The sequence below is a fragment of the Colius striatus genome, chromosome 8 (assembly GCF_028858725.1).
Source record: "Colius striatus isolate bColStr4 chromosome 8, bColStr4.1.hap1, whole genome shotgun sequence".
Classification (NCBI taxonomy): domain Eukaryota; kingdom Metazoa; phylum Chordata; class Aves; order Coliiformes; family Coliidae; genus Colius; species Colius striatus.
The window spans coordinates 22,847,783-22,859,881 of record NC_084766.1 but is presented as its reverse complement, the minus strand read 5'-3'; the positions used below and the strand labels follow the sequence as shown (position 1 = coordinate 22,859,881).

The 12,099-nt window shown below is 35.4% G+C and overlaps 1 protein-coding gene across 1 annotated transcript in view; it reads right to left on the bottom strand.

Annotated features, from left to right (window-relative positions):
• Positions 1-12,099, bottom strand: part of DNTT (DNA nucleotidylexotransferase) — a 92,025-nt gene that overhangs the window by 59,820 nt on the left and 20,106 nt on the right. The window contains exons 4-7 of the mRNA XM_062001362.1: positions 11,418-11,588; positions 10,094-10,165; positions 5,946-6,069; positions 4,493-4,625 (exon numbers count right to left, since the gene is read on the bottom strand). Coding sequence (XP_061857346.1) covers positions 4,493-4,625; positions 5,946-6,069; positions 10,094-10,165; positions 11,418-11,588 — 500 coding nt within the window. The remainder of the gene's footprint in view (positions 1-4,492; positions 4,626-5,945; positions 6,070-10,093; positions 10,166-11,417; positions 11,589-12,099) is intronic.

Below are 12,099 nucleotides of genomic sequence, written 5' to 3'. Positions count from 1 at the left end.
TTGGACTGAGCATATGGGTACAGCTTATCTATTACCTTATAGTTTGTGGCTTGGAGTAAAAAATGCATACAAATAATGGTATCTAAGAAGTGTAAATGCAAACAATGTATAAGAACAAGGTATGAGTATGATAAGGAACCTCTGCTTTTCAACTTGTCTCAAAAATTAATGAAAGCAACTTCTGAATTAATTATATTAATTTGAAGTCTGATACTATTTTAAACCTAGACCTGAGCAAGAATTAAACAATTTGTGTAATAAGACTTCAAATACATTTTTTCTCAGGACCTAGAAAAGTTTGAGGTCGCATTAGGTGTTCTAGCCTCATTATAGAATGTCTACAGCCTGCTAAAGAATATTTTTATTATGAATATCTATTATTAAAATAGAATTTTTCATAAGTATTTATGAAGCAATTCACTCAGAGAACGCGTGAGTAGCTTAGTTAAATAAACCATGCAACCCTGGACATATATCAAGAGCTTGGGAAGTGTAACACTTCACACATTCTACCTCACATTCTCTCATTTATGAGCATATGTCAATACAGCCAGATAATCATGATTCCTTATAGAAATCTCGCTTCTGAAATAAAGGTACTACAATAACATTAGTTATTAATCAATGTGTGAGCCTATAAAATGGTCTCTGAAGTGTTTCTTTATCCCAGCTATTTCACTTTATTTCTGATATTGAAGAGCGATGCCTTTTAAGTATTTTCTCAATATGCAATAGGAAAGACAACAGTCTTGTCTCATGTCATTCCTTTATGTATTCCTTTGCTTTGAAGGAAATGTCACTGCATACAGGAAATAAACTTTTGTGTTGTAAAGTACATAAGCATGATGCCTGACAAACACAATAAACCCTATACTTTGCTGCCTTCATTGCTTTTCTATTAGCAATCCTTAACCTTAAATGTTTCAGAGCCTCAAAAACCTCATTTCTAAAAGATAACTTAAAATTCAAGCAAGGAGATAGTAATATACAATTAGGCTGAGAGTCTGAGACAGGTCTTCTCTGAAAACTGATGCAGAATGGAGGAATTAACTTCCCACACAGACAAATACTATGTGATAGGCAGTAGCTATTCTGCTTGATGCATTACCCAAGATACTTGTACACCTTCTTAAGAACTGCAACGTGAAAACTCACCCAGAACAAAGCCCGTCCTTAGTCTGCTTCACTCTATCTTAAGGCAAAGACAGGAGAAGCTAACAAAAGTGTGTCAAACTAAATCTCACCTAAGGGAGAACTGAATCATGATACCATGTGGGTGCCTATTTAATTTCTAAAATATAAGTTACTGTATCATCAACAGTGCTTATATCCTAGCCATATAGTCCTGCTGCTACAAAGCTAACCACAATTATTTGAGTGTCACATGAAACACGGGAAAAATGAAACCTAATTTGTAAATAATTTGTGAATCATATGAACAAAGCACAAAGAAAGGCTAACAAAAAGCCATAATGGAATTGCAGTCAATAAACATAATGTTTTATTCCTATTATTTTATTCAATATTTGTTCCAGATTATTTTCTGAACTTCTCCAGCCAAATTCGGTGTTTGTGAGTATGTATATTGAGATAATGAATAACCAGTACACACACTGAAGCCATAAAATACATATAATATATAATGCTTTCTCCAAGCTTTTTTTGCTCTTAGGAAGCCCTCTAGAACATCTCCTGTGGAAAAACCAAATAGCAAGTAAATCAAGTTAACAATAAACCCTGGATCTTGCAGATAATAATTTGGCCCATGACAACCTTTGACTGATGTCTCAGAGGAGTCACGTCCTAATATGGAACTATGAGACAAAGGGAGTACTATGAGAGAACTGGAGTATTCATTGCTGTGGAAACTAATATGAAGTTTTGTGTCTGCTTGTCATTACTAATAACTCTGCAACAATGCTATTATTAATAAAGAGCATTAACATATTGCTAACAAGAATCAAATTTTCTGTAACACACATCAATATATACAAGATAACGCTTTTACTACTGAAAACCAGTTAATTTTCTTCATAGTATAAAGTTACATTTTTAATAACCAGGTAAAAAAAAATAGGTCCTCAGTTTAACTCTCATTTAAAAGTGATAACATACATTATCCTAAGGTACACTTCTGCCTCAAACATACTTGGGATAAACACAATCAGTAATATGTGCTAGAAAGTTTATTTTCTCCCCATGCCAGGACTTCTCTTTAACTCAGTGGTGGAATCAAAATTTCACCTTTATAACTGGTAATATGGGTGCTATTCTCTATTTCAGAATTTGTCTCATTAATTTTAAGAAAAAAACAGTCTTAAACCTCAGCAAATCAAATAAAAGAGGCTGAGAACTGAAAATAAGGCAATGCTAATTCCTGATTCAAATTGACTGCATGGTGAATACAGTCTTTTTGATAACATGGTCCATGGTACATTTTATATTGCTTTATCAGCATCTTCAATACTATCTTCTCTATAATCAAGCTGATAGGCCTCACTCGATATGCAATGAAATATGTTCCCTACTGCGTGGGTGTGATTTATTTATTTCATAACTACAATTGTTCTACTGTATTTTCATGCATTTCAGTGCTGTAATTTCTGTTGCAAAGTGGCCCAGATAAGTGTCAAAAAAAGATTTTTGAAAAAGAAAAGAATTCTCACAACATTTCATATGAAACTATACCAACTGAAACTCAACACATATTTCTGGTAGGGGGGAGTAACAAAGGATAAACTCATCCAGACTTCATTAATTTATTAATTTCTGCTCCTGAATCATTTCAAATTAGGGAGATATTGAAGGATTGCCATCACAACCATTTATTTAACTTAGTTTAAAGTCTTTAGCTGAAAACAGATTTGCCTTCAACAAAACATAGCATTATTACCACTTTCAACCAGAAACACAAGGAAAGCACTTCCAATTAAAGACATTTCATGAGCTATTGTTTCATGAAGACAGGCAGGAAGATGAAAGGATCAGAAAGAAAAGGCATAAGGAAGCAGGACACACAGAAGTCTGCTTCAGTAATATGATTCTTGAGATAAAATAATTTGGGAGCTAAACTGAAACCACAGAATATTGGAGCAAAAGAGGAAATAAATTGTATGCAACTATCAGTATGATTACATCAGCTTCTCCAATTTTCATGCCTTATGTTAAAGACCTGAAGGTCTATAATTTTAAGTAAACCATACAGACCCAAAGTAGCAATTTGACTTTCACTTCTTAAGGCCTTTTTTTTGCCTGAATCTTCTACCATTCTGAGTTAGAAATACAGAAACAGTAGTCTCCAGTACCATATAATATGCAAATGGATAACTATTTACTTAATCCTGCAGTCCTGCTTCCTTGACACAAGCAGTGATCAGTGTCCTAACATGGTCTCCAGACTACATTCAAACCTGTGCTCAAAATATCTTTGTATCTTCAAGACTCATCATTTCAATGTCCATTGTCCATCCTTCTCCTTGTTTACCTGTTGTTCTCTAATGTATTGCTGCCCACCAAGTCTGTTCCTGCACTTATGCTTGCAATTTGACTACCAAGAGATTGATGTCCTTTAGATTGTGGCTCCTCCTGTGTTTGTCCTTAATCTTTTGAACTGCTTCTTCATTTATACCTGAAAGATGGTTGATCTACCAACATTCATGAATCTGGCTCCTATAAATACCAACTAGCATTAAGATTAGTACAAGAAGGCATACAAAAGACTAAAAGTGAAAGTAAATCAAATCAAATCAAAGTCCATGAACAACTTTGCTTTCTTAGTCTCAATACTGTGCTGTGTGGCGTTAGGAAAACTTTCAAGTAAGTGTTGAAGAAATGAACTGTGTATGTCTTGAGCAGAAGTTTCAGTTTTGTTTTTAGACAGCAAGACCAAAAGATTTAGGAAAAATAATCACTCAGGAAAGAAATTCTGATATCATCATATCTATAACGAAGATTAATGCATATTCATCTTAGTCAGTGCTGTACATTCAGTTTAGTAAGTTTACTGCAATGTATATTTCTAACATTACAAACTGCCTGAGCACATTTCAATCTCATGTGACCAAGTTTTCTTAAAAAAAAAAAAAAGCAACCACAAGATTGCCTTAAAGCTATCATGTAATTTTTCAAGCATCACCTTGCAATAGTCTCAGCCTTGGGAATTCAGATTCAGTAAAAGAGGAAAAAAATATGCTTAAGTACGGCATATGATCGAAACATAATTTAATGAGCAAATTATTCTAAGATAGATTTTGTCCAGACAAATCAACCATCTATAGTAAAAAAAAACCTCAGGAATTTGGGAATGTTAGTATCACTGTCCCATTAAAAATAGAACAGTCAAGCAAAAAAACCCAATAACAACAAAAAAATCAACCACTGAAAACAAACTCTGCTACTTTCCCACTAAATCTCTTTGATTTCCCAAGACACAAAGATCATTTTGTGTGTACCTGAACAAAACAACCAAGTGAACTCATTTGTTTTCACTCACCTTCTGAAACCACCAGTTATGGTAACTAAAGCATCTGGTAGAAATGTACACACAGTATTCTTGACAATCAAGTTTACTGCATCAGCTTCCGCCTTAGATACACAGCTAACAAGGTCCTCATAGTAGAGAAATCCTAGAAGTCAAAAGTAAAAACATGCTGATCATTCTGTGGAATTATCAAAATCTACATAGTGTTACATAATGCTGATCCGAAATAACAACTTCTCACCAAGAAGTTAACTTGTGCAACTTGTATGATGGGCAATGGAACTCTATCTAATGTCAAGAATTAACAAATGCTCAGTCTTGAACCTGAAACTATAGTTTTGTTTCAGGGAAAGTTGTGGGAAGAAATATATTTTGACCAAGCCTTTTCTTGAGTCTTTTCCTTCCTCTCTGCCATTCCTGGAGTCAGCCTCCTGCCTTGAGTGTGGGATCACAGGCAAGAGACAATCTCTTCCTTCCCTCATCTTTGTCCTTATAGCTTATAGATATTTTTGTCATCATTTGTTACCAATTTTAATAGCAGTTACAATTAATAACAGTATAGTAGTCAGGATAAATACACTGCTTGCAGAGAACGTTAATTACTCTGACTTCCCTATCAACTCCCATCAATAACTTTTTTGGATGTACTGCTTTAAAAGACAGTCTTCCCAAAATGATGAGGTTCTAGCCAAGAACAGGGCTCAGAGGTATGTGAAATGTCTAAGTCATCTTTATGTATTATCACAGAGCTTGTATCAAAAGTACCCAGTCATGCAGCTTGCTTCACATTTGGATATATTATGTAAAAGAAAAAAGGACATAGGAGCATGAATGTGTGTCAGTTGAACAAGGGATTCTGAGATGATATAAAACACATCGGTTTAATGCAAAAATAAATTGACTTTATTTTAATGTCATGTTATATATTTCATTTTCTTAATGTAACTAGTTCCTTTGTTTAAATGAGGTCCTTTATTTAGAGAAATGGCAAACACAAAGTAATCTATGAGGCAGCAACATTACTCATTTGACTATGTTTAACACTTTAAAGTTAAGACATGTTAGGATTATGGAAGTAATTTCACATGCACTTTATTACAAACCCTGATTTATCATCAAAGTAGAATTGCCTTGAAGAAGAAAGGTCTCCTCTGAAAAGCAGTTCTTGGATTTCCTAATTTTTTCACAGGCTGTGCAGTAATGATCCATTAATAGTTTTGTTTATAAGAGAAGACTACACTGGGTACTTCTGTAAGTAATTTTTAAAAATGCATATTCAGTGTTTTGAATGACATGTTTAATTAGTGTTCTGTTAGTCCAAATATTATTTTAACTGAATAGTTTAATATTCACAAGACACTGCAACAAGAAAATGAATGTATAAATAAACTTTGTCTCCTTTTCTGATTCTGTTATCAAGTTCCTAGAGCATTACGAAACAAATTTTATGAGACTTTCACCTTACCTGCTCTCTGCATTTTTGACAGCTTTAGAGTCTTGTCAGCTTTTACCTCTTCCAGAGTTCGCAAACCCTTTCTGTACCATTTCTCAGATGTCTTCACTCCCACTCCAAAGACTGAAGTAAACAGCTAAGGTCAGTAGAAGAACACACATTTCAGTCTTGTTTTCCTCAAGAGCAGTGAATTAACAATAAGTAGGTAACAATGAGGTTTCACAGTGAAAATACTGGGCAGAGTTTATGCTATACTGAAGATAAAGCCTAGTGTTATACAACATACAGATTTCACTTCCTTTCTTTGCACAGCTACATTTTACAGGCATTTGGTTGTTTGGTTATGGGAATTTATATAAAGACAAGAGTGCATAACCGGCTGGCTAGATGAGGGGAGAGCAGCGGATGTCATCTACCTTGACTTCAGCAAGGCTTTTGACACTGTCTCCCATAATATCCTCATCAGAAAGCTCAGATAGTGTGGGTTGGATGAGTGGACAATGAGGTGGATCAAGAGCTGGCTGAATAACAGAGTCCAGAGGGTGGTGATCAATGGCACAGAATCGAGTTGGAGGCCTGTGGCCAGTGGAGTTCCACAGGGATTGGTTCTGGGGCCAGTCTTGTTTTTATCAATGACCTGGATGAGGGGACAGAGTGTACCCTCAGCAAGTTGGCTGATGACACCAAACTGGGAGAACTGGCTGATTCCCCAGAGGCTGTGCTGCCATTCAGCAGGATCTTGACTGGCTTGAGAGTTGGGCAGAGAGGAACCTCAAGAGGTTCAACAAGGGCAAGTGCAGAGTCCTGCATCTGGGAAGGAACAACCCCACGCACTAGTACAGGCTGGGGATCAAACTGCTGAAGAGCAGCTCTGCAGAGAGAGACCTGGGAATCCTGACTGATAGTAAACTAAATATGAGCCAGTAATGTGCCCTCGTGGCCAAGAAGGCCAATGGCATCAAGAAGAGTGTGGTCAGCAGGTCAAGGGAGATTCTTTTCCCCCTCTACTCTGCCCTGGTGAGGCCTCATCTGGAGTCCTGTGTCCAGTTCTGGGCTCCTCAGCTCAAGAGGGACAGGGAAGTGCTGGAGAGAGTCCAGCACAGGGCCACCAAGATGATCAGGGGACTGGAACATCTTTCATACAAGGAAAGACTGTGGAAACTGGGGCTGTTTAGTCTGGAGAAGAGGAGACTGAGGGGTGATATTATTAACATTTATAAATATCTAAAGGGTGGGTGTCAGGAGGTTGGGACATCTCTTTTTTTCTATAGTAGCTAGCAACAGGACAAGGGGTAATGGGATGAAGCTGGAACACAAGTTCCACTTAAACATAAGAAAAAGCTATTTCACTGTTGAGGTGAGAGAGCCCTGGCCCAGGCTGCCCAGAGGGGTTGTGGAGTCTCCTTCCTTGGAGGTCTTCAAGACCCGCCTGGACATGTTCCTGTGTGACCTGATCTAGGTGAACCTGCTGCTGCAGGGGGGTTGGACTAGATGATCTCTAAAGGTCCCTTCGGACCCTGACAATTCTATGATTATATGACAACTAGCCTATTCTTGTACTGCATTCTATAAATTACACATGTTTGGAGGTCACATCCAATGTTGTTTTCCAAAATGGGATTCAATTTCAAGTACAAACAGAATTTTTTGTTTCCTTGCATATTATAAAGCCTTACAATTCTTCAGTTCTCATAAAATCCAAGTTAAATTCCTATAGGTCTTATTTAGAGTACAAATTTCTCTATTGAAAAAAATAATAATCTACCAGTTTCTGAAGTTATAGTATGGTTATATTCCATTTATCCCAAAGTAATTTTTTAGAGGAACTTATTCCCCAAGAAAGGATGTAAAGCAAAAATGTCACAGTTGTAAGCATTATTCAGTAGATCAATCCCTCAGATGAATAGTGATATGAAGGCAAGAGGGAAAACTTTCATGCTTGCCCAAAAGCATGTTCTTTATGTTCAGTTTGTCAATACTGAAGCTCTCTATAGTTCCTTTGTACTTTTATAGAATTCAATGTGTAGCTGTGTAAGACATGAATAACTACTGTTTTCCATTGAATCTATAACCTCTGAATTCCAGTCATGCTTGCTCTATTTTGTGTTTTTCTAAAAAGATTAATTCCTTGGAAACAATTAAGATAAAGAAAAGATAAAAATTAAAATCTTGGGTAATATTAAATAGGAACTACCCTGCATTTTATATATATAATGGATGAAATTATTTATTCTTTGTCTGAATCATGGGTGTTTATGAAGGAATGTGATCTTTTAAATACTTAGATTTTTATCTTTTAATGTTTTTGCTAATGCTGAAAGATTTTTCTAAAGCATCTGTTACTGGGTTTAGAATGATTCCAAGAGGCTTAATTAATATTGGGTTGGAAAACTAAAGAAAATGGATTCTATGCCACTACCTAATTCTTTTGGAAAAAAAAAACCCATCTTTTTCTTTCCATGCTAAGATTAATTATTCTTCAGTGTATTTATAGATGTAATTTAAAGTCACTCACAAGTGCACAGTGAGAGTAGCAGGTAGCCAATTTCTTCAACTGTGTTTGTGAGCACTGCTCTTTTTCAGCTGTTGAAAGTGAATGATACAAAATTCTCTGCAGCATTCATTCTGTAAGGAGGCAAACGAACCATGTCATTCACATACCCTACATCTAAAGCATATTGTATAATTCATTTCAGATGATTGATAACTGTGGTCCTGGAACCAACAGTAATCTTTTAAGTCATGATCAGTGATTTGCAGCAGTTACCAGAACCATGCTGAACAGTATGATTTAGAAATTCAGTTATATTATGGGATTTTTCTTGGCTTTCTTAGAAACACATAAAAAAATGTAGGGAAAAACTGGCTACCGCTATTTTATCCAAAATGCTGAAGTTGTGCTCAGCTAACATGAAAGCTACATAGGTTTGTTGTAATTGGGCATGTGAAACATCTATCCCCGATAGATTTTATTCTCCTTTCCAAGAAACACAAGATTTGATGGCTGATCCTCAATCTTTATTACCATTAATAAGTAAGTCTGGTTCCTGAATCCTGCTATACGTGTGAATCAGAATCATAGAACGGTAGGGCTTGGAAGGGACTCTTAGAAATCATCTAGTCCAATCCCCCTGCAGAAGCAGATCCACCTAGATCAGGTCTCATAGGAACACGGTAGGCGGGTCTTGAAGACCTCCAAAGAAGGAGACTCCACAACCCCTCTGGGCAGCCTGTTCCACTCCTCTGTCAATCTCATAGTAAAATAGTTTTTTCTTATATTTAAATGGAACTTTTTGTGTTCCAGCTTCATCCCATTACCCCTTGAATCTACACTACTTCTCTGAGAATTGCTACAGGTGGCACCAAGAGCCATTGCTGAATATCCTTTCATAGTTGTGTTATGTGACAGAGAGAATGGAAGAACCTTTCCATAGCTGAAGTAGAAGTGAGAAATGCAGGGAAAAAACTAAACAGTCCCATTCCTTTTGCTCTCTCGTTTAAATATTTCTGAAAGCAAAACCAGGATATTTTTTAAGATTAAAATTGCAGATAAAATTCGGAAAAAAAAAAAATCTAGTATTTTTCCAGTGGAGAATTCACAGAAAATTTAATAACTGGAATAATAACTGCAGGATCTAAAACATATATGATTTAGATTGTCTGTAAATATGAAGTGTGACCATGACTCTGAAACTACAGACTGCCTAACAAAGAAATATCTCAAGACTTTCTCCTTTTTCCTCAACACAAAAGAAAATTATAATAGATCCAAGTCATCTTCTTCACCTGGCATTTTCTTAATGCCAGAAAAAGTTGGTATAATATAACGATAATTGAGGAAAAATAAACCCACCACCAGGTTAAACTTACAGAAAAGAGTATGAATTACATGAGTTTTAAGGAACAAGAGATTGTTTAATTCAAGCTTAAGAGAAACTGTGTATGCGTCACATTAATTAGAAAGGTAACTGATTTCACCATTATTCCTTACTCTATCACAGTTTCAATCTCTCCTTTTCTCTTTATTCAAGATTTTTCTTTCTTTATACTTGATATTGGATATTTCTTTATAATAAAATTGATGGTTGTGTCTCAGCTCTACTAAACAGAGGAAAATATATGCAATTTTAAACAACAGCAACGAACTTCAAAAGATTTACCTTAAATGCTTTGTATCGTTCATCATCTAACACTTCTTTAGCTCTAGAACTCTCTCCTTCTTCAATAATCTCCTAAACAAAGAATGTTACTTTAAAACAAAATCAAGATTATGGGAAGTTTTAGTAAAATAATCTAAAACAAAGCCTCATCAACTTGTAAAACCATGAAGAGCACCCTGAGCGAGCATATTTTTTTATTCCGTTTGGATCAAATTCTGCAATCCATTCTGAGACAGAAAATTACTGAAGGATGAAGGAGAAGCTGGAACCACAGAATATATTTCACAGTATTTATTTACTCATAAATTTACTGAAGGATGAAGTAGAAACTGGGATCATCGAATATATTTCACAGTATTTACTCATAAATTCACAACCAGAAAGCAGTTATTTATCATAAGCTATCAATGAGTTGTTGTGAAAATTAGATTTCAGTATTTGTGTGAGTTTACTTCTCTTAAAAGCAAAAGCAGTATAAGAACAAATATATTTTTTCCTTCAGTGTATAGTTTTTTCAATCTTTCTGATAAAAACCAACAAACAAAAAAAACCCCTCACCAATAAAACCCCTCAAAACATCTTATTTTCTGTAGGATCACTCTTTGAATTCCCAGCCCCCAGGCAGTAGGTACAAATAGCACTTCAGAAGCTACATTCTTAACTGGAGTGAGGCAAACAAGGAGTTGGAGTGAATCACAACACTCAACAATGACCTCTCCAGACAGCTGAGACTCCCTGATTAGCTGCCTGCTAGAATAACAGCACCTCAGATGTGAGGTCCTGAAAAGGCTAAAAGTGAAAGAAAAACACAGAGAATACTGAAAGCTCCAGTAAAAATGTAAAGTCCATCCATCACCTAGATAAAAGGCTCTACTATAATTCAGAGAAAGGTAGCATTAAACGTTAAAGTACTAAAATATTTACCAGTTTTGCAAAAATAGTATTTCTAATAAAGCATTCGGGTGAGCAAAATGATGTTGCCAAGGGCAGAAGTTACATGAAGTAAATGTTACCAGTTAACTTGTCACATCCAAAACAGAGTGAGCCTTTAAAAATTACATACTAAGGTGGCACTATATTACTTATTAATTTGTGTTTACTTATTAGTCCTAAGAGCAGGTACTCCATGACAGAACCTTATGTTATCACAAAAGGTTTCCAGGAGTTATTGTATTCTTAGTAACAAGGATAATATAATGTTACTACAGAAAGTACAGAAGGTTGTGTAAGCACACATAAATATCAATACTGCACTCTTGTGACCTCTAAACATAGATCTGTTTTAAAAAAAAATCAATTTGCAGATAATTCAGACGTATATTACCTCAATGACATCTCTAACTCGGTCTCCCATGCAGGGTAACTCTTGTATATCCTTCATTCTGGTTACTGGAAATGGAAGAAATTTCAACACAGAAGCTGCTCTCAGAAATTCCAGGCAGAATATTTCACTTTCTTTGAACTCATAATTTTCAGCCATTATCTCAAAGGCATCCTGGAGAGGTGTAGGAAAAAAGTTAAAGGTTAATAAAAGCTTAAACCTAGTCCTTAGAAAGTTTACTTTGTATGTTGATTCAAGAATAATTTTTTCATAGTAGGGTGAAAAGGTACATTTAAAAAAAACAAAACAAAACAGAAACAGCATAATTTTCTAGCCACTTGAAATTTTCCAGGTCTCATAAAAATATTATTTCAGAGGCAAACGTGATAAAATATTCTTATCTGTAACAAAGCCAAACTTTAAAATCTTTTGTGAGACAGACTTTCCATACTCTATGAAGATCTAAGAAATCAATGTGAAATAGCACCATAATTTTAAAAATTATGCCCAAACGTAAGTAGAAGGTCAGTACATCTTTGTTTTCAGACACAACTAAATATGAGTTTTGTGTCAACATTAGAAACTGCCACTTTCTTTTTGGAACTTGTAGCCATACTTGTCTTCAGTAAGAAGGAATAAATTTGCATTTTCCTCATTTTTCAGATGTCTGACCTATGCAAAGAGA